The following is a 19,758-nucleotide window of genomic DNA, read 5'->3' as shown; positions in this document are numbered from 1 at the left end:
CCCAGCATATATCGCTCGAATTCACTATCAAATGCAAGCTTTTCAATTGCCTGCTTGTTCAGGCCTTGATCACTCGAAACCTTTATACCATCCCTCAGTCTTGTCTCTGCTTTCTCTTTGTTCCCTCCACTTCTAACACTAATCCTCTTAGTCAACCTTTCCTCGCTCATTCTCTCCATATGTTCAAACCATTTCAACACACCCTCCTCCACTCTTCCAACCACACACACTTTTCATTACCACACAGCTCTCTCACCATTACATTACTTACTCGATCAAACAACCTCACACCACATATTGTCCTCAAACATTTTATATCCAACACATCCACCCTCCTCCGTATACCCTCCACCTATAGCCCCTGCCTTGCATCCAAAATGTTTATCTATTTATTTGCATCGCATTCGTAGACTGGTATCCGTCGACCCTATACCATGACATTCTGATCCCCTTGTTGCTGTTGTACATTAGGGGCCCCAGCTCCTGTACCCTTGGGTCCATTGCTGTACCACAGGGACACCCTCCCCCATTACTCCTCCTTACTCTTCTTCTCCTCTTCCTCCTCCTCCTCTTTTTTCTTCTTCTTTATGTAAACTGCCACACGAGCAACAGATGTAGACGAAAGTAATGGGTAATAAACATACTTCAGAAATAAAGTGTAGCCTTTTCTTCGTATACAAGTTATGGATTAATTGTACAAGATATAGCTTATATAAACTTAAATCACTATTGTTATGTATCATACACAGGATTCATTTGTTTTCTCACGTTTACTGCCTGTTTATAACAGTGTTCTCTGAACGAATTTTGATCAAGTGGGAACAGCAAAATTACCAAGCATGCAAGTCAGTCTATCATGTACCATAAATGTAAAAATTGTTGTCAATCTTCATACAGAAACTCATAACCTTATGAAATTCATCATACGGGTCGTAGCGACCCAAACGGAATACCAGAAGCTGGTGTGGGAACATATAATGCCATACCTTGAGAAGGTCAGCTTTAATGTTGAACAATTGGCTAAATATCCACACCTGATAATAGCACCAATATGGAACGCTTGATTGAGCTTTGCATCTCCTACATTTTGCTTCCAGAAACCAAAACGTCTTAGGAGTAGTTTCTGTCTGGAATGCAATTCCTGTAATCTCTCTCTCCTCCACTGTGTACCACACCATGTCTTTTTAGCAGCAAAATACTTTAAACTTCAATATAACTTACTGTGTCACACACAGAGGAGAGAACTGTGTCGAATATAATGACAGTTTATGTAAAATCTGTTTTACTCACGACGAAGATCCGTTAAGTAGCACACATACCACAGGCTTGCCTCTTAAGGGGTGTTAGAAATATATATATATATGTTGGAAAGGATCACAATTTTGCGCGTGATCAAGATATTCCTATGAGTCCACGGGGAAAATGAAACACGAAATGTTCCCAAGTGCACTTTGGTGTAATAATCACATCATCAGGGGAGACACAAGAGAGAAATATAACAGTTGATGTATATCAACTGACTTATATTTCTCTCTTGTGTCTCCCCTGATGATGTGATTATTACACGAAAGTGCGCTTGGGAACTTTTCGTGTTTCATTATCCCCGTGGATTCATTGAAATACATATATATATATATATATATATATATATATATATATATATATATATATATATATATATATACCATCGTCCATAAGTCCTATGCACCTCTTTCACTAACATTTCCAGTTGTCTGCATCTGTCGTCCGTGGTCTTTGGCAAGTGTTGTACATACGTCTACAGAAGAAAGGTCCTTGTTCTCACGAAGCAGTTTGAGTACTCGCATTCTACCTCCGTTGAAGAAAGTCAACCACTGGTGGTGTGAAGAGCTTCCTTGTTGTCGTATATGCCCTTCACTCGCAGGTTCTTTGGGTCGAAAGGTGATCGGGTGTGGAGAGTGGCATCAAAGAGGTTCATCATGGATTCCAGCTGCCACGTTCCAGTTTTGAGATAGTCCGTGGTCACAGGCGCTCTGTCGGGTCGCTGGACGTAGCCCGAGGCGATGGAACGACCCAAGGTAAAGGCATACTCAGCTCGGCGGATGTGTCCCACAATTTCCCCATCGCGCCTGATGGCTTCCATGCCCCAGAGGGGTCGTGTAGGGTCGTCCAACGTGAAGGTCACGAGTCGTTTTGAGAGACCTTTCTTCTTCTGCAGCTCAAGGGCCTCACGACCCAAGAATTTAGTGGCGGAGTTGAGTTTGCAGGTGAAGCCGAGGCCGGCTTCGAGGGGCGTGTCGTCCGGACGAACATCACCATGCCAGTGTCGGTAGCCCTTCTCGCAGGAGAGGGAGTCTAAAGCCCTAAACCCAGCGTTGATCAGACCCAGCCGTCTGCCGGCAGCCATCACAGCCTCGTATACCGGCAGCGCCGAGTCTCGCGGGACATGCAGCTCCCAACCTGGGATAGTAATTGTAATTAACTTCCTGCCAGGTTCAAGTCCCAAGATATCCCCACTAAGATGAGGTTAGGACACGCGTAAAAAAACACGAAGTCTAGCGAGTGTGTCTTTTAACCCTGCCCAGGGTTCGAATCCGACCTGTGAATTACTCTAAATGATCAGGATTCTAATGCCTTTGATATTTAGGATCTTCTGACGAAGAATGGAGGATTAGAAGTTGATCTGACCCAAGTGTTAGAAGAGGAAATCGATTTAGATAATTATAGAAGAAAAGAATTAGCTGTCGCCAGGAGAACCAACATGATTGTATATACACGAATGATATCTAGATTTTCCAAGACCCCCATTGCTCGCAGCCTTTACACTGATATGTAGATGTTCCTAAGGTTTTTACAAGTATTACCTAAGCATATCTCAACGAGGCACTAGGCGCCATCTGTATGGAGTTAACCCACGAGCACAGAGTCATCTGTGGCCCCATCACTCGGTACAGAACTCGCCCCAAAGGAGTCTAGCGTAAGATTCCCTGCTATTGGGAGTAATGCAGCAGGAGCCTCTGTACAAGAGAGGTCGTGGGTAACATCAGAACCCTTTCTTAGAGAAGGGATCTTAGGACAATTATAGACGCATATATGAAGGGGTAAAGGCTTCCTATCAACATTGTCAGAACCAGTAAAGCTGTGTATACTAAAGCATAAAATTTCCACCATTACAGGTTTCCACTCTACCCTTTTCACTCGCAGTCCAAGACCAGACCACAGTAACTCTGTCCCCATCATTAAGGTACTGCCAACAATAGGTTCATCCTAGTTCGATGCGTTTCTAACCTTGCCTGTCTATAATTATATCTCCAACAAAGTTGTGAACAATTGCTCATTCTTCCAGCAAAGTCGTGAATAATTATCAGTTTCTCCAAGAGAGTCATGAATATTTACCCATTTCTCCAACAAAGTTATGAAAAATTACCCTTTTCTCCAACAAAGTCGTGAATAATTACCCATTTCTCCAACAAAGTTATGAAAAATTACCCATTTCTCCAACAAAGTTATGAAAAATTACCCATTTCTCCAGCAAAATCGTGAATGATTACCCATTTCTCCAACAAAGGTGATCCTGAGGGCGCGAACTTTGTGCCCGGCGACGGTGATGATCCTGTGGGTGGAGAACGGGAAGGCATAATCACTCAGGTCCTCGTCCGTCACCTTCTCCAGGATCGCACGACTCTGGGGACCTTGGACGGACAGTATGGACATATCCTCAGTGTGATCCAGCACCCGGACGTCCCACTTGTGCGCCCGGGCCTCCATCAGGATGTGGGTCTTGTTGTAGTTGCCTGTAGAACCCCCAGTCGTCAAGTAGAACCCGCGACCCTCAAAAGCCGGGTCACAAGCCGAGCCTTCCCCACCCTCACAGATACTCTGTGGGGATGATAGTCAATAATAGTCCTCGTACGTGTAAAAAGAACGTCAGAAAACAAATAATTGTTTGATTTACCTGTCCATTAATCTACTAGACATCAATAGATAATTAGAATACCAAAACAGAGTTCACAGATGAGATGATATGCGTCACTTCATGCAAGTTACAAGATATGTCATATCAAACGAGGAGCAACTTTTAGTGAAATTTTCCTTCTTTATATACGTCATTAAGGTGGAATGTCCCTCACTGTAGCTGGCAACATGTATTATCTACCTAGGTTTTATGTACCTCACTGTAGCTGGGACTAGCTACAGGTTAATCAGGTTGAATGTACCACATCCCTGTAGCTGTATCGACCCCAAGTTGAATATGCCTCCCTGTAAGTGGCATAATCTATACCAAGCTAGTTGAATGTACCTCCATATACCTGGCACCAGCTATATCTACCCCAGGGGAAAAGAAATGAAAGTTGTAGGAAAAGCATGAATGGGAACATTTGTGTGAAGCAGTTTAGAAGGAAATGACAGTTTACTTTGATGATGTAAAGCACTTCAGTTACGAGCTTCGGCTGCCGTTTAAAACCAAGACAGACCAAAGAACAGACTGCATAGCTGTGGGTGGGGAGGGGCGACATACTCACCACGGTGAGGTCCGCCTCTGTGCCGCCCCTGTGGTTCAACATACAGGTGTAGACGGTAGTGCCAGGGGCGCGGGAGACGTCCGCTGAGAAGACCCAGTTGGCGACTTTTTGGGCGTCCCTCCCCGTCAGGTACAGCTTGCCGAAGGAGGTCATGTCAAATATGACAGCTGTCTCGCGGCAGGTCAAACACTCGTTCTGGATCTACCAACAACATGAAATCATGAATCATGCCCATTTTCTTTGGGTAAACAGCAACAGACGCAGATGAATACTTTTCGTACTCGAAAAAATACAGGATATTCATAGAAAAATATTATTCAGTTAAATGCTCAATCATACGTATCCACTACACTATGGCCATATTGCAATTAATACACGAAATACTATAAGCGTCCGTACTAAATCATGATGCGCTGGGAAGCCAAAGGAATAGTCTCCCCTGAGGGAGTTCCAGTACCGCTGGTCTGTGTTGAGGGGAGTGTTGTAGGCGCCATACCAGTCGTACTCCTGCACGGAGGCCAAGTCCTCCCCGAACCAACCTGGCCGCTCCCACCCCTGCCGCTCCTGGTACACGCAGCCCATGTCCTCCAGTACCTGTGCCAAAACAGATTCTCCACAGCCTCCAGCAAGAACAATGACTATCAGAAAACATCAAAGAAAGAGAAAAGTTGCTCTTCTCTATCTCCTACTGCCCTCTGGTTCCTCGAGTCACTGGGAATCGAACGAGGATATTTAGAGTTTCATTTTCACTGAGCACATGTGAGTTAGCACACCTCATTCACAACGTAACTGTAGCACCAACTCGAAGCTCGTAATGGTCGATTGTGATTAGCGTTTACCAAGTGTGAGATCAAAGTCTGCCTCAATGATCACTTTCAGCGACTCATTAAATTCCTTGCTATCTTAAACTAGAAGAGTTTAGAGTGATTTGACGAGACTTCTGATAAACTGCCAAATATTCGATTGTTATTTTTTTTACATATTACCAGCCATTAAACCTGAATTACCATCTGCTGCACTGTACAGTGAACAACCTCTGGCCATCCTCACGTTTCTGGCTAGTCTCCCAGGAACCAGAAGCCACCGAGTGAACTATCTAAGCATAAATCACCACAGTGGCTGTAGGAGACTCCACACACACACACACACACACACACACGCTGTAGGAGACTGCACACACACACACACACACACACACACACACACAGGCTGTAGGAGACTCCACACTCACAGACACACACACACACACACACACACACACAGAGGATGTAGGAGGCTACACACACACGCTGTAGGAGACTCCACACACACACACACACACACACACGCTGTAGGAGACTCCACACACACACACACACACACACACAGGCTGTAGGAAAGTCCACACACACACAAACGCAGGTTGTAGGAGGCTACACACACACACACACACACACACACACACACCTTGTGCAATGGAGAGCACCTCTGTCTGCGGCCGGCCAGGGGTTCATCATGGGGGAACTTGAGGCTGTAGTTCTTGGCCAGACCTTCGTGGGAGCGAGCCAGTACCCAGGCCTTGTTGGTGGTGAGGGGCGGGTGGAACCTGCGTATGTCCAGACTGAACAAGTCGAGTTCCGGCCGCCCCTGCACCACCCACTTGGCTATCTGGTCGCCACAGCCGCCGCCCAACTGCATCCCGTGGCTGTTGAAGGCGCAACAGTGGAAGAAGCCCTGGACGTTAGGGTCTTCGCCTGCAGCAGTGACGAAGAAGAAAATATAATCAACAGATGGCAGCACGCGTCCCTACATCAACGGTGAAGCTTCAGTTGATATATTCAACAAACGTAAATATCACAAGGGGCATTAATGTCCCCCGGAGTATCTCTTACTCAGGGGAACCTAGAGATAAAACAAGACATGGCGACGACACAGAGAGACAAAGAGAGACCTTGGAATTTATGTATAGCCTTGGATAGAAACCAACATGGAGCGAGCATGCATTGAGATAGAGTGGACCTGGGAATATCTATCCACTGATAGAAACCATCTTACGATAATATACTATTTTGGTGACCTTCGCTAAGGAGAGGAGGAGGAGGTGGTGGTATCTATGTCGGGAAATTCCTATGGGAGAGTTATTAATCACAATTAGCCTCTTCATATCACGTACTGAACATACACGTGATAGTATTGTGTACTGGACCGATATATTTCACCTGTATATACAGTATTGTGTACCACACACTGTCATCTACACAAGCCATATACTATTTATAATTTCCTGTCACAGGTCATTCTCTAGGCAATGTTGTCCAAGATAGATGAATACGTATCATTGTAAATGACTATAAACCACATGATCATGCCTGTACACCTCATGACTATACCTGTACACCTCATGACTATACCTGTACACCTCATGACTATACCTGTACACCTCATGACTATACCTGTACACCACATGACTATACCTGTACACCTCATGACTATACCTATAAGCCACATGATCGTGCCTGTACACCTCATGACTATACCTGTACACCTCATGACTATACCTGTACACCTCATGACTATGCCTATAAGCCACATGATCGTGCCTGTACACCTCATGACTATACCTGTACACCACATGACTATACCTGTACACCTCATGACTATACCTGTACACCTCATGACTATACCTGTACACCACATGACTATACCTGTGCACCTCATGACTATACCTGTACACCTCATGCCTATACCTGTACACCTCATGACTATACCTGTACACCACATGACTATACCTGTACACCTCATGACTATACCTGTACACCTCATGCCTATACCTGTACACCTCATGACTATACCTGTGCACCTCATGACTATACCTGTACACCACACGAGCATACCTGTACAAAACATGACTATACCTGTACACCTCATGACTATACCTGTACACCTCATGACTATACCTGTACACCACATGACTATACCTGTACACCTCATGACTATGCCTGTACACCGCATGAGCATGCCTGTACACCATACGAATATATTTGAAAAATGGTTCTGGTTAGAAGTTACTGTAATACAAAGTTTCGTGTAAACATTGTATATGAATTTACTTATGTTACATATAAGTCACATCAATGAATTGGATTAACGACAAACTTTGGTTTAAAATAATCTAATCCTATCAGAAGTATTGAGCATTTGTTTGCTACACAAAACATAAAACTCTTACTACGATGGATATTTTGGATTGATGCACGTTAGGTTAGCCAGCCCTCTGCTTAACAGGGAACTTTGGACCCCAACGACGGCTCTTTCTGTCCTTCCTGGCAGCCAGGGCCAAGCACTAGCGAAATAGACACAGCAACAACGCCTCGCCTCAATACCTTAACTTGAAGCACAGATAGTTTTCGACATGATAGAGAAAGCTAAAGCTTCCTAACATGTTAGACAGAGCCAGAATCTCTCTCTATGGAGATAGATATCACACGATAGAAAGCGCAGGTTGAAGTGGACAGAACGACAGGCTTTGGACGGGTAGATAAGAGACAGACAGACAGACAGACGACAGACAGACAGACAGACTAACCCACGACAGGTTTGTTGTCTGGGGTGAAAGACTCAGGACCGTAGACAGTCGACTTTATTCCCGTGTTCTCCAACACAGGCAGACGGATCGCAGCCTCCTGCAGCAGGTCGCTAACAATGTCCCAGTCTGGCTCATACAGCCCGAAGGGGAAATCCGGGTCGAGCTGTGAGAAGATTTACGTAGAGGAGTCAATAAATGGTGGTTCGTACATGCTAGGGTGGGAGGGAAAGGACTACTTGGTTAGGTGTACGAGGGAGGTAATATGGATCAGCGTAGGAGGGCAGTGTCAGTGTAGGAGATAGACAAAAGACTTCAGATCAGCCTAGGAGACATACTCAAGTCATCTCAGTCTCAGCGTACGACATTCTACGTACGGTTCTCATAGTACAACAAAGGGCAAAAATGGCGGAGGACCTGTTGCCCCACACACACACACACACACACCCTTACCTTCTCGATCGGGACGGGGTTTTTCTCGAACCCTCCAATGGTGAGGGCGTCGCCCTGTGGCTTGACGTAGTAGGAGGCATTGTAGTCACGAAAGTTAGGCATGTTCTCGATGCCTGGGATCCCCTCAGTCACCACGTATCCATGACGAAAGGCGGCGAGAGGAACGTGCACGCCGACCTTGCTGCAGATGTCATTCGCCCAAGCACCTGTGCTATCCACAAACACACACATCAAGTTTACAATGGGTTTATAGAATTAGATCCTATTCTGACGTTACCTACCGACTGTCTATTGTCTCTTGCTTCCCCTTAATCTGTCACATAATGAATCCCTTCTTACTTATAATGTCCTTGGTCTCCTTAAGTACACTTGTCTGGTTGAACACCTCAGATTACCAATTCTCCACCTGGTATACCTCAAACTACATTTGGCACGTCTGTAGCAATCTCTCCTCCTTGGCTAAATTATGATCTCCCACTCCAAAAAGCATTACTGATCTCCATCTCAAAAGAAACCCTGCCTCACTTATGTTCTTGTGTGCCACCCACTTATAATTATAAGACTACTACTGTCTTGTCACCTCCGAAAAATCTTCTTTTATCTCAAATATTGATTCTTGAGAATATTCACAGATCCTGAATATCCTGCAATTTGTCTTTACCCTCTCACCAAACAAACTATGAACTACCGATTAGACATTCTCTAATAAATGACAATTTGTATATAGCTTTATTTCATTTCCTTTACTTACGAATTGAAAAAAAAAAAAAATCGCTACCCTTGCATTCGATGGAATTCGAAATGAGCAATATTACTCTCGATAAAGATTAGTATTTCATAGCATTTCTTACATGTTATAATATTCCTTCCTTACACCATATTCTTTGAAAAACTGATGATTTTTTTTTTCAAACGATAAAACAATGTAATTTATTACTCTGGTGATACTTATTCCATGAAGTAATTCAGATAACGGATGGTATGGTCTGCTGTATATATCAAATACGTGGCTATGAGAGAAAACCAAGAAAATGAAATCATTGACAAACATTTTTGCAAACTCTCAATCTATTAAACGTAAACATTTGTAGACAAATAATACATCAGTTGTCAGGCCATCATTATTTGTCTGCAAGGGAAGAGTCATTCCAATGTATGCTAATTGTTCTTAATTGAGGCATGATGACCATATACATGTTAAGAATAATCGATACGTGCGTATACCAGTCATTTGATTCCTCATTGAACCTGTCAAGAGAAAAATGCAGAAAGATCGAATTAATGTGAAACAAATAAATTACGTTGATTTTTTGCCAAATCAAAACTGCATTGTTATTATTCTGAAATGAGTTTTTTGGGACTCCAAATTCTCTAAATATTGTTCCATTGTTGCCCGTCTAATTATATCGTAGAATGCCAAATAGTCTGGTAAAATTGACGAGGACAAGAAACTTTTCCAAATACAATGATCGGCAACAAATCTAGTGATATCTGGTACTTCCATTCAAAAGATTTTCTTCATCTCCTCCATCGGCATCCCATAGTCTCCTATCTCCAAATGTATAGCGCGGCAAGAGTAGCGACTTTTTTTTCTCTCTCTCTCTCGCATTATACATACATTTCAATGTCGCTATGTCTGTCTGATTCCATCAGACAAAGAATCTATTTCTATTCATCCCTCCTAGAATTAGCTCTCGTTCCCTGCCCTCTGTTGTTAACAGTTTCTCGTCTCCGTGTTATGGGCATCTTCTTTTGTCTTATCTACAAGATATCCTAAGGAGGCACTTCTGATCTTTTTCTCTGGAGCCTCTCTCACTCTGCCTATATTCCATGTGTGTGTGTGTGTGTGTGTGTGTGTGTGTGTGTGTGTGTGTGTGTGTGTGTAAAACATCAAAATAAAACCCTAGAGGAGGATAGGAGGAGGCTGACCTGAGGCGTTGATGAGGGCGCTAGTCTTAATGACGCCGAGGGGAGTATGCACTTCGCTCACCCTCCTGCCTCCGAGGCTCGTCTCCACAGTCCTAACGTCGGTGACTGGACAATGCTCCACCACCAGCGAACCCGCTCGTTTGGCTGACCGTATCAGCGCCTCACACAGCCCCGAGGGGTCCATAGATCCTGCAAACACCCCGTTCAGCTGTGTGTGTATAAACGTACACAAGGCATTTCGTCATATAATCTGCAATATATAGCAAATATAACCTGAAGGAGGAGGAGGAAGAAGACTCACCATCCAAAGTATGATACACTGCACACTCGAGGTCTTGCACGTTCATGAGAGGGTAGATCTCTTTAATCTGGCTGGGCTCGAGGAGACGACCCTCCAAACCACACACCCTCCCCATGGTCACCAGCCGCTGGAAGTCATACCGCCGTTGCTTGCCATAGGTCTGTCCAAAATAAGTTTAGAACCTGTTGGTTTCTTCCTTCCCTAGCCTTGAAGACAACAGACTCTCACTTCACAACACTGAAAACTACATCATTGATTATAACTCTTCCTACCCCCAAGATCCCCCTTTCTGAAAGCGTCCTGGTGTTATCCTACAAGACTCCTTTCCGAAAAGGGTCCTAGTGCTATCCTAGAATACCTTTCCAAGGATCTCAGGTGACCTAGAGCTGCGCTACATACAGTAGCTGAGGTAGGATGATTTCCTTCGAGGCTAGAAGTTCTTAATCCGTTTTCAGTTTCGTTAACTGTAAATGTTACATCCTCACCAAAGATGTAACCTTATACAAGAGGAGTCCGGTAGCGCAGAAATATGAAATTACAGCCCCCTATATATATATATATATATATATATATATATATATATATATATATATATATATATATATATATTATCATTATTTTGCTTTGTCGCTGTCTCCCGCGTTTGCGAGGTAGCGCAAGGAAACAGACGAAAGAAATGGCCCAACCCACCCCCATACACAATGTATATACATACACGTCCACACACGCAAATATACATACCTATACATCTCAATGTACAAATATATATACACACACAGACACATACATATATACCCATGCACGCAATTCACACTGTCTGCCTTTATTCATTCCCATCGCCACCTCGCCACACATGGAATACCATCCCCCTCCCCCGTCATGTGTGCGAGGTAGCACTAGGAAAAGACAACAAAGGCCCCACTCGTTCACACTCAGTCTCTAGCTGTCATGTAATAATGCCCGAAACCACAGCTCCCTTTCCACATCCAGGCTCCACACAACTTTCCATGGTTTACCCCAGACGCTTCACATGCCCTGATTTAATCCACTGACAGCACGTCAACACCGGTATACCACATCGATCCAATTCACTCTATTCCTTGCCCGCCTTTCACCCTCCTGCATGTTCAGGCCCCGATCACTCAGAATCTTTTTCACTCCATCTTTCACCTCCAATTTGGTCTCCCACTTCTCCTCGTTCCCTCCACCTCCGACACATATATCCTCTTGGTCAATCTTTCCTCACTCATTCTCTCCATGTGCCCAAACCATTTCAAAACACCCTCTTCTGCTCTCTCAACCACGCTCTTTTTATTTCCAAACATCTCTCTTACTCTTACATTACTTACTCGATCAAAACACCTCACACCACACATTGTCCTCAAACATCTCATTTCCAGCACATCCACCCTCCTCCGCACAACTCTATCCATAGCCCACGCCTCGCAACCATACAACATTGTTGGAACCACTATTCCTTCAAACATACCCATTTTTGCTTTCCGAGATAATGTTCCCGACTTCCACACATTCTTCAAGGCTCCCAGGATTTTCGCTCCCTCCCCCACCCTATGATCCACTTCCGCTTCCATGGTTCCATCCGCTGCCAGATCCACTCCCAGATATCTAAAACACTTTACTTCCTCCAGTTTTTCTCCATTCAAACTTACCTCCCAATTGATTTGACCCTCAACCCTACTGTACCTAATAACCTTGCTCTTATTCACATTTACTCTTAACTTTCTTCTTTCTCATAATTTACCAAACTCAGTCACCAGCTTCTGCAGTTTCTCACATGAATCAGCCACCAGCGCTGTATCATCAGCGAACAACAACTGACTCACTTCCCAAGTTCTCTCATCCACAACAGACTTCATACTTGCCCCTCTTTCCGAAACTCTTGCATTCACCTCCCTAACAACCCCATCCATAAACAAATTAAACAACCATGGAGACATCACACACCCCTGCCGCAAACCTACATTCACTGAGAACCAATCACTTTCCTCTCTTCCTACACGTACACATGCCTTACATCCTTGATAAAAACTTTTCACTGCTTCTAACAACTTGCCTCCTACACCATATATTCTTAATACCTTCCACAGAGCATCTCTATCAACTCTATCATATGCCTTCTCCAGATCAATAAATGCTACATACAAATCCATTTCTCACATACATTCTTCAAAGCAAACACCTGATCCATACATCCTCTACCACTTCTGAAACCACACTGATCTTCCACAATCTGATGCTCTGTACATGCCTTCACCCTCTCAATCAATACCCTCCCATATAATTTACCAGGAATACTCAACAAACTTATACCTCTGTAATTTGAGCACTCGCTCTTACCCCCTTTGACTTTGTACAATGGCACTATGCACGCATTCCGCCAATCCTCAGGCACCTCACCATGAGTCATACATATATTAAATAACCTTACCAACCAGTCAACAATACAGTCACCCCCTTTTTTATTAAATTTCACTGCAATACCATCCAAACCTGCTGCCTTGCCGGCTTTCATCTTCCACAAAGCTTTTACTACCTCTTTTCTGTTTACCAAATCATTTTCCCTAACCCTCTCACTTTGCACACCACCTCGACCAAAACACCCTATATCCGCCACTCTATCATCAAACACATTCAATAAACCTTCAAAATACTCGCTCCATCTCCTTCTCACATCACCACTACTTGTTATCACCTCCCCATTAGCGCCCTTCACTGAAGTTCCCATTTGCTCCCTTGTCTTACGCACTTTATTTACCTCCTTCCACAACATCTTTTTATTCTCCCTAAAATTTAATGATACTCTCTCGCCCCAACTCTCATTTGCCCTCTTTTTCACCTCTTGCACCTTTCTCTTGACCTCCTGTCTCTTTCTTTTATACATCTCCCACTCAATTTCATTTTTTCCCTGCAAAAATCGTCCAAATGCCTCTCTCTTCTCTTTCACTAATAATCTTACTTCTTCATCCCACCACTCACTACCCTTTCTAATCAACCCACCTCCCACGCTTCTCATGCCACAAGCATCTTTTGCACAATCCATCACCGATTCCCTAAATACATCCCATTCCTCTCCCACTCCCCTTACTTCCATTGTTCTCACCTTTTTCCATTCTGTACTCAGTCTCTCCTGGTACTTCCTCACACAAGTCTCCTTCCCAAGCTCGCTCACTCTCACCACCCTCTTCACCCCAACATTCACTCTTCTTTTCTGAAAACCCATACAAATCTTCACCTTAGCCTCCACAAGATAATGATCAGACATCCCTCCAGTTGCACCTCTCAGCACATTAACATCCAAAAGTCTCTCTTTCGCGCGCCTGTCAATTAACACGTAATCCAATAACGCTCTCTGGTCATCTCTCCTACTTACATACGTATACTTATGTATATCTCGCTTTTTAAACCAGGTATTCCCAGGTATATATATATATATATGTATATATATATATATATATATATATATATATATATATATATATATACATATATATATATATATATATATATATATAAACCATCGATAGCAATCGGAAGTAGATTCAAAATCTTGCGAAACATTATGATCTTCCGTGTCTCAATCACAAGATATGAAACACTATCAGCCTCAAATTGCAGGAAATTATCAAACTTTCCCAGATATCATTACATCCCATTAGAACCATTTTCCGGCTCTACCTCGCCCACAGGAGACAGCATCGCTACCCCTTGCTTCAGCATGGTAGCGCCAGGAAAACAGACAAAAAAGGCCACATTCGTTCACACTCAGTCTCTAGCTGTCATGTGTAATGCACCGAAACCACAGCTCCCTATCCACATCCAGGCCCCATAGACCTTTCCATGGGTTTACCCCGGACGCTTAACATGCCTTGGTTCAGTCCATTAACAGCACGTCGACCGCGATACGTTCCAAATCATTCTATTCCTTGCACGCCTCTCACTCTCCTGCATGTTAAGGCCCCGATCGCTCAAAATCTTTTTCACTCCATCTTTCCACCTCCAACATATATGATTTTCTTACAAAGCAAAGCACAAAAAGAAAAACTCCTCTTCTTTACTTCCGAGTGGAGCTACCTTCTTTGAGGCGATGTACATGGACCCATTACTGTTCCAGCCTGGGTCGACCCCTGTCTCTTCTTGCAGCCCCAGAAGCAGTTTGTATGTGATGTTCTTCAGCAGGAAGTCAGTCTCGCTCCAGTTCAACAGGTGCATCAGCCCAGCAGTGTGCCAAGTAGTCCCTGGAAAAGTATAAGATATATACACTTGCATCAATGTAAAGAACGGGAGGAGGTGTAGTACACAGCCACTTCAGGAGGGTGTATAGTATACAACTATTTCAGTGTAGAGGATGGGAGGTGTAGTACACAGCCACTTCAGTGTAGAGAACGAAAGGGTGTGTAGTATACAACCATTTCAGTGTAGAGGATGGGAGGTGTAGTACACAGCCACTTCAGTGTAGTGAACGAGAGGAGGTGTAGTACACTCGCTCATTCAGTGTACCGAGCTCTCGGTGTCGCACAACTTAGTTCAGTGTGGGAGATACACTCATTCGCTTCAGTGTAGTGAATTAGAAGTGTATACACCCACAGAGTTCAGTGTAGTGTAGGAGATACACCCACTTGCCTCAGTGTAGTGAATGAGAAGTGTACACACCCACAGAGTTCAGTGAAGTGTAGGAGATACACCCACTTGCCTCAGTGTAGTGAATGAGAAGTGTACACACCCACAGAGTTCAGTGAAGTGTACACGAAGTGTAGCAACCTCACTTCAGCGAGGAGGAAGAAAGTTTCAACACACTTACCTGGCTCAGTGGCGGGAACAAGAAGTGTAGAACACTGTATCTAGTGTTATCGCAGGATCTATACACACACACACACACACACACACACACACACACACACACACACACACACACACAGTGTTTACACAGACAGCAACCATAAACTTAATTTGTATGACAGTATGGAACGTTCACAAGAGATGGGGGCCCCTCCACGAGTGTAAAACTGCCTCTCCCGTACTGTATAAACAAGTAATTAGGTAACCACACACGCAGTCTTCCAGCGAGGGATCCTAGACTTATGTATATACGTAGTTCCATTCTATGTATATATGTAGTTCCAGTTAACACAGTCGAAGGGGGAAAAACTTTTATGGGCTCAAGACTATACTCCCACAATGACAAATTTTGCATTCGTGTTATTTACACAAGGTACAGTAAGCCACAGTGTTAGGGGTAGACACATCATGTGAAGCAATTAGGAGGCTCTATCAAGCTTTACGTGTGTGTGTGTGTAAAACAACTTAAGAAAATTGCCAACAGCAACATATCTACAATGTTGAGGTTTTCTGCACGAACCGTAAAGTATAAACTGTGTGTACGGAAGCAAACGTGGAATACCTACAAACAGAGTGTGATAGTGTCCAGTCACAACCTGTGTGGTACATAGTCAAAACAGAGGAACCTGCAGGTTGTAGTGCATATACAGAGAGCGTGGAACACCTACAGTGTGAGTGTAGTAGGTACGTACCTGCAGTGTGGAACACCTACAGTGTGTGTAGTAGGTACTTGCAGTGTGGAACACCTACAGTGTGTGTAGTAGGTACCTACAGGGTGGAACACCTAAGTGTGGAACTCCTCCGGTATAGTAGGTAACAGTGTGGAACTTCTACAGTGTGTGTGGGTGTGTGTGCAGTAGGTAAAATCAGGGTGGAACACCTATACCGAGTGTTATAGGTACCTGCAGTGTGTGTGTGTGTGTGTTCTAGGTACCTACAGTGTACGTTCTAGGTACGTACAATGTATGTTCTAGGTACACCTACAGTGTGGAACACCTACAGAGTGTGTGTGTGTGTGTGTGTGTGTGTGTGTGTGTGTGTGTGTGTGTGTAGCAGGTACCTGCAGTTAGCTTATGAGCCTCGAGAAGAATTGCGTTCGTGACCCCAAGTTTGGCCAGGTGGTACAGGGCACTGCATCCCACGATGCCTCCTCCGATCACCACCACGTCAGCCTCAGACGGTATGGAGGCCACGCCGGAGACATCCTTCTCCTGGACACAGAGATAATATTATTCTTTAAAACATAAATGATTCTCATCATTAAAAAGATCTGCCATAATACTTCAAAGAACGACACGGGAGGGAAAAAGTACTTTAAAGTACTTTCTACTTTTAAGATGCCACGATCGTAGTACCAAAGTAAGTGATGGTAGATATTTCATTTATGATGTGTCTCTACTTCTTATCTCAACGGACTGTGGTTAGGGCAGTGGCCTTGTTGGACTACGAACCATCTCCGTGCTGTGCTACCAAGGGTTAGCCCGAGCGGTGGTCTGAAAAGCGGCGGAGGGGGGATGGCTTTCAACACTTACCTTTTTAACTATTAAGTGTAGACACTGATCTTGTCTGATGAAGATCACTTCTCTATCCGAGTACTGACCTTCATGTGGTAACTTAGAGAGATATTCCTGACCTTGCCTTAATCCAGTAAGGACCTTGTCCCTATCCATATAACTTTCCATCATGTGGTTCGGTGTAGCGGTTTCTGACCTTACCTAAGGACTGACCTTTTCGGTGAAGTATAAGAACCCTGACCCTGAGTGTTTACCGACCTTTATGTTGGTTTTGTTTGGCACGCCCGTCGCCCCGCTCACCGCCCTCAGAGCCACAACACCATGCAGCCTCCTGCCAGCGTCCAGCACCTTCCTCCTCACCAGAATCGACGCCATCGTCCCCCTGCCTCACTGTGAGGGAGCCAGAGATAACACACATTGAGGTACCCGCCAGGTCTCTGTTGCCATGTCCCTACACTATATCCAAGATAACATGTACCGTAGGGAACCAAATCAGTGATAACCTTGACTACAATACGCTATTGATAACATTAGATATGATAGCACACAACCATAGCAGAGTACTTCTAAAAGCCAAGTGATTACTGGAGTTGTCATATTAATGTGATTTGCTGTGGTGATCCTTAGCCGGTTCTTAGGGGCGGCAGTGACGACTGTGGTGGTGGTAGAATTGTGGTAGGGATCCTGATTGTCATCTTAGTGATGTGTGTGTGTGTGTGTGTGTGGTGGGAGATATTTCACTTGTTTGCTTTAAAGTGGTGGTGGTGGTGGTGGTGTATTATCCCGAGCAGTGGTGATGGTCCTATACGTGGCCTGGATGTTGGTAGTTGTGGTTGAAGTTGTGGTTGAGACACTGCCAGTGGTGGTACCGCTGCTTTTACAAGCAGATCAATGTGTTGTGTTGGTATAATGGTTTGGGCAAACAATTGTGGTGGGATGATGGTGGATGATCGTATAGGTGATGCAGGTGGTCGTCAACCACTCCACCTCCTTCTGTATATAAGAGGTTTGAGATCACAGAAACAAGTCAGCCTCGATGGCCTTGCTTCGAGTTGTTATGGACAACCACATCGACCTTCTGTGTCATACACATAACGACCATTCCCCTCCTCGAACATTGCCATGGCGAGGCACATTGACCGCTCACGCCACAGAATTAATTTCGCTGATAGATTATGCCAACACTTTAAAAGTCCAGATCACGTCACAACTGTTAGAAGAAAAAAACACGAACAAGAAAATCTTCAAGCGAAGGTTGATCTTATGTGCAGTCAGGAATAAAAATACGGTTACACTTGAATTCAACAATTCTACAACAGTTGTTAGGGGTAAGTGGGTACTGAAGAATATTTGCCGATTTTCTTGTAGACTTAATGATATGTCTTCCTTATGCCATATTCGATGATAGATATTCAAAATATCTTTACCGAAATAAGACAAACGAGCATAACTCACTACTTTGGAAATATTCTAAAGAGTAATTGCATCATACACAGCTCAGAAATGAGGTTTGGAAAACTGAAGGGACGAGTTTACTTCTACAAAATGTCATGTGGTTATGGAAGAAAACCGAAATAGAAAAAAAAGGGTCGACTAATATCGTCAGAAAATCTAAATAGACGCTCAATAGAAACAAACAAGAACACAAAACGAAAACAGACTCAAAAGAAAATACACAGACAAAACGAACCCAATTACTAAGATATCATTATCATGTTTATGAGAGGAATATCAGACTCATACACACTGATTTTCCTGTACTTGGACACTTTTGAAACACGAATGAACATAAATGATAAAGATTCGAAACGTACCAAACAATCAGACGAGAAATCGTGTGTGGATGTTCGCCAGCGAACGTTAATACTGTAATAACATTGTCGAACACAGAAACGATAACGAGATGTCACAGGAAACGCCAGAAGCGATCCACTACGAGGCCCTAAGCACGATAATTACCAGTTTGTGATGTACAATACGTGGAGGAAGTTTGGCACTCGAGGGGGCCCCATCTCGAGAATATTCTCTATCATCTTACACTTTAAATCATGCATCCTGTTATTAGTAATCATGTCCTTTGGCAGTCTACTTCACTCATCTACCACTCTCATACTACGTAAGTACTTCTTTCCATCTTTTTCCCCAAGTTTTTTGTTTAGTCTCATGTTATGTCCTGTGGGTGCTCTGTCCCTCCATCTCTCCAAGTTCACTGTCTACCATCATGATGTGTTGTCAAAAAGGTTGTGATTAGGTCACCCACCCTTCCTTCTCTCTTCCAAAAAGGACATATTCAAAGTTTTTAGCCTTTCCGTGCAACTCAGCTCTCTTGATTCTTTGTTACCCTCCTCTGGACCTTCTGCATTAGCTCTTTGTGCTTCTTTAGGTGGGGTGACCAAACATCAAAACCACATTCTAGTCTTGGTCTTAATTCAAATATGAACAGCTTACTAAATATTTCTTTATCCAAGCACACAGTATGTCTCCTTATCTGTTCCCCTGAAGATTACATCTTGTCTTATCGAGACCTCCTTTCACTTTGTCCAATCATTACTTTACTTTTTCTTGAATCGAATTTCATCAACCATGTACCAGACTAAATTTTGGAGTCTGTTTAGGTCCCACTACAAGCCGATGCAATCC

General features: G+C 43.8%; 1 protein-coding gene across 1 annotated transcript; it reads right to left on the bottom strand.

Moving 5' to 3' along the window:
* Positions 1–652: 652 nt before the first annotated feature.
* Positions 653–17,515, bottom strand: LOC139765026 (sarcosine dehydrogenase, mitochondrial-like). Its single transcript, XM_071692102.1, has 12 exons — positions 17,377–17,515; positions 16,665–16,815; positions 14,840–15,003; positions 10,748–10,907; positions 10,447–10,635; positions 8,518–8,723; positions 8,068–8,230; positions 5,949–6,235; positions 4,902–5,096; positions 4,503–4,703; positions 3,531–3,858; positions 653–2,439 (listed from the first exon to the last, which is right to left on the bottom strand). Exons 1-12 carry the CDS (start codon positions 17,491–17,493, stop codon positions 1,847–1,849), a joined length of 2,754 nt encoding a protein of 917 aa, XP_071548203.1. The 5' UTR covers positions 17,494–17,515; the 3' UTR covers positions 653–1,846.
* Positions 17,516–19,758: the final 2,243 nt, after the last annotated feature.

This window comes from Panulirus ornatus, chromosome 52, assembly GCF_036320965.1.
Source record: "Panulirus ornatus isolate Po-2019 chromosome 52, ASM3632096v1, whole genome shotgun sequence".
In the NCBI taxonomy this organism is placed as follows: Eukaryota; Metazoa; Arthropoda; class Malacostraca; order Decapoda; family Palinuridae; genus Panulirus; species Panulirus ornatus.
The sequence above is the reverse complement of the archived record's forward strand: the minus strand, read 5'-3'. Positions and strand labels throughout refer to the sequence as shown.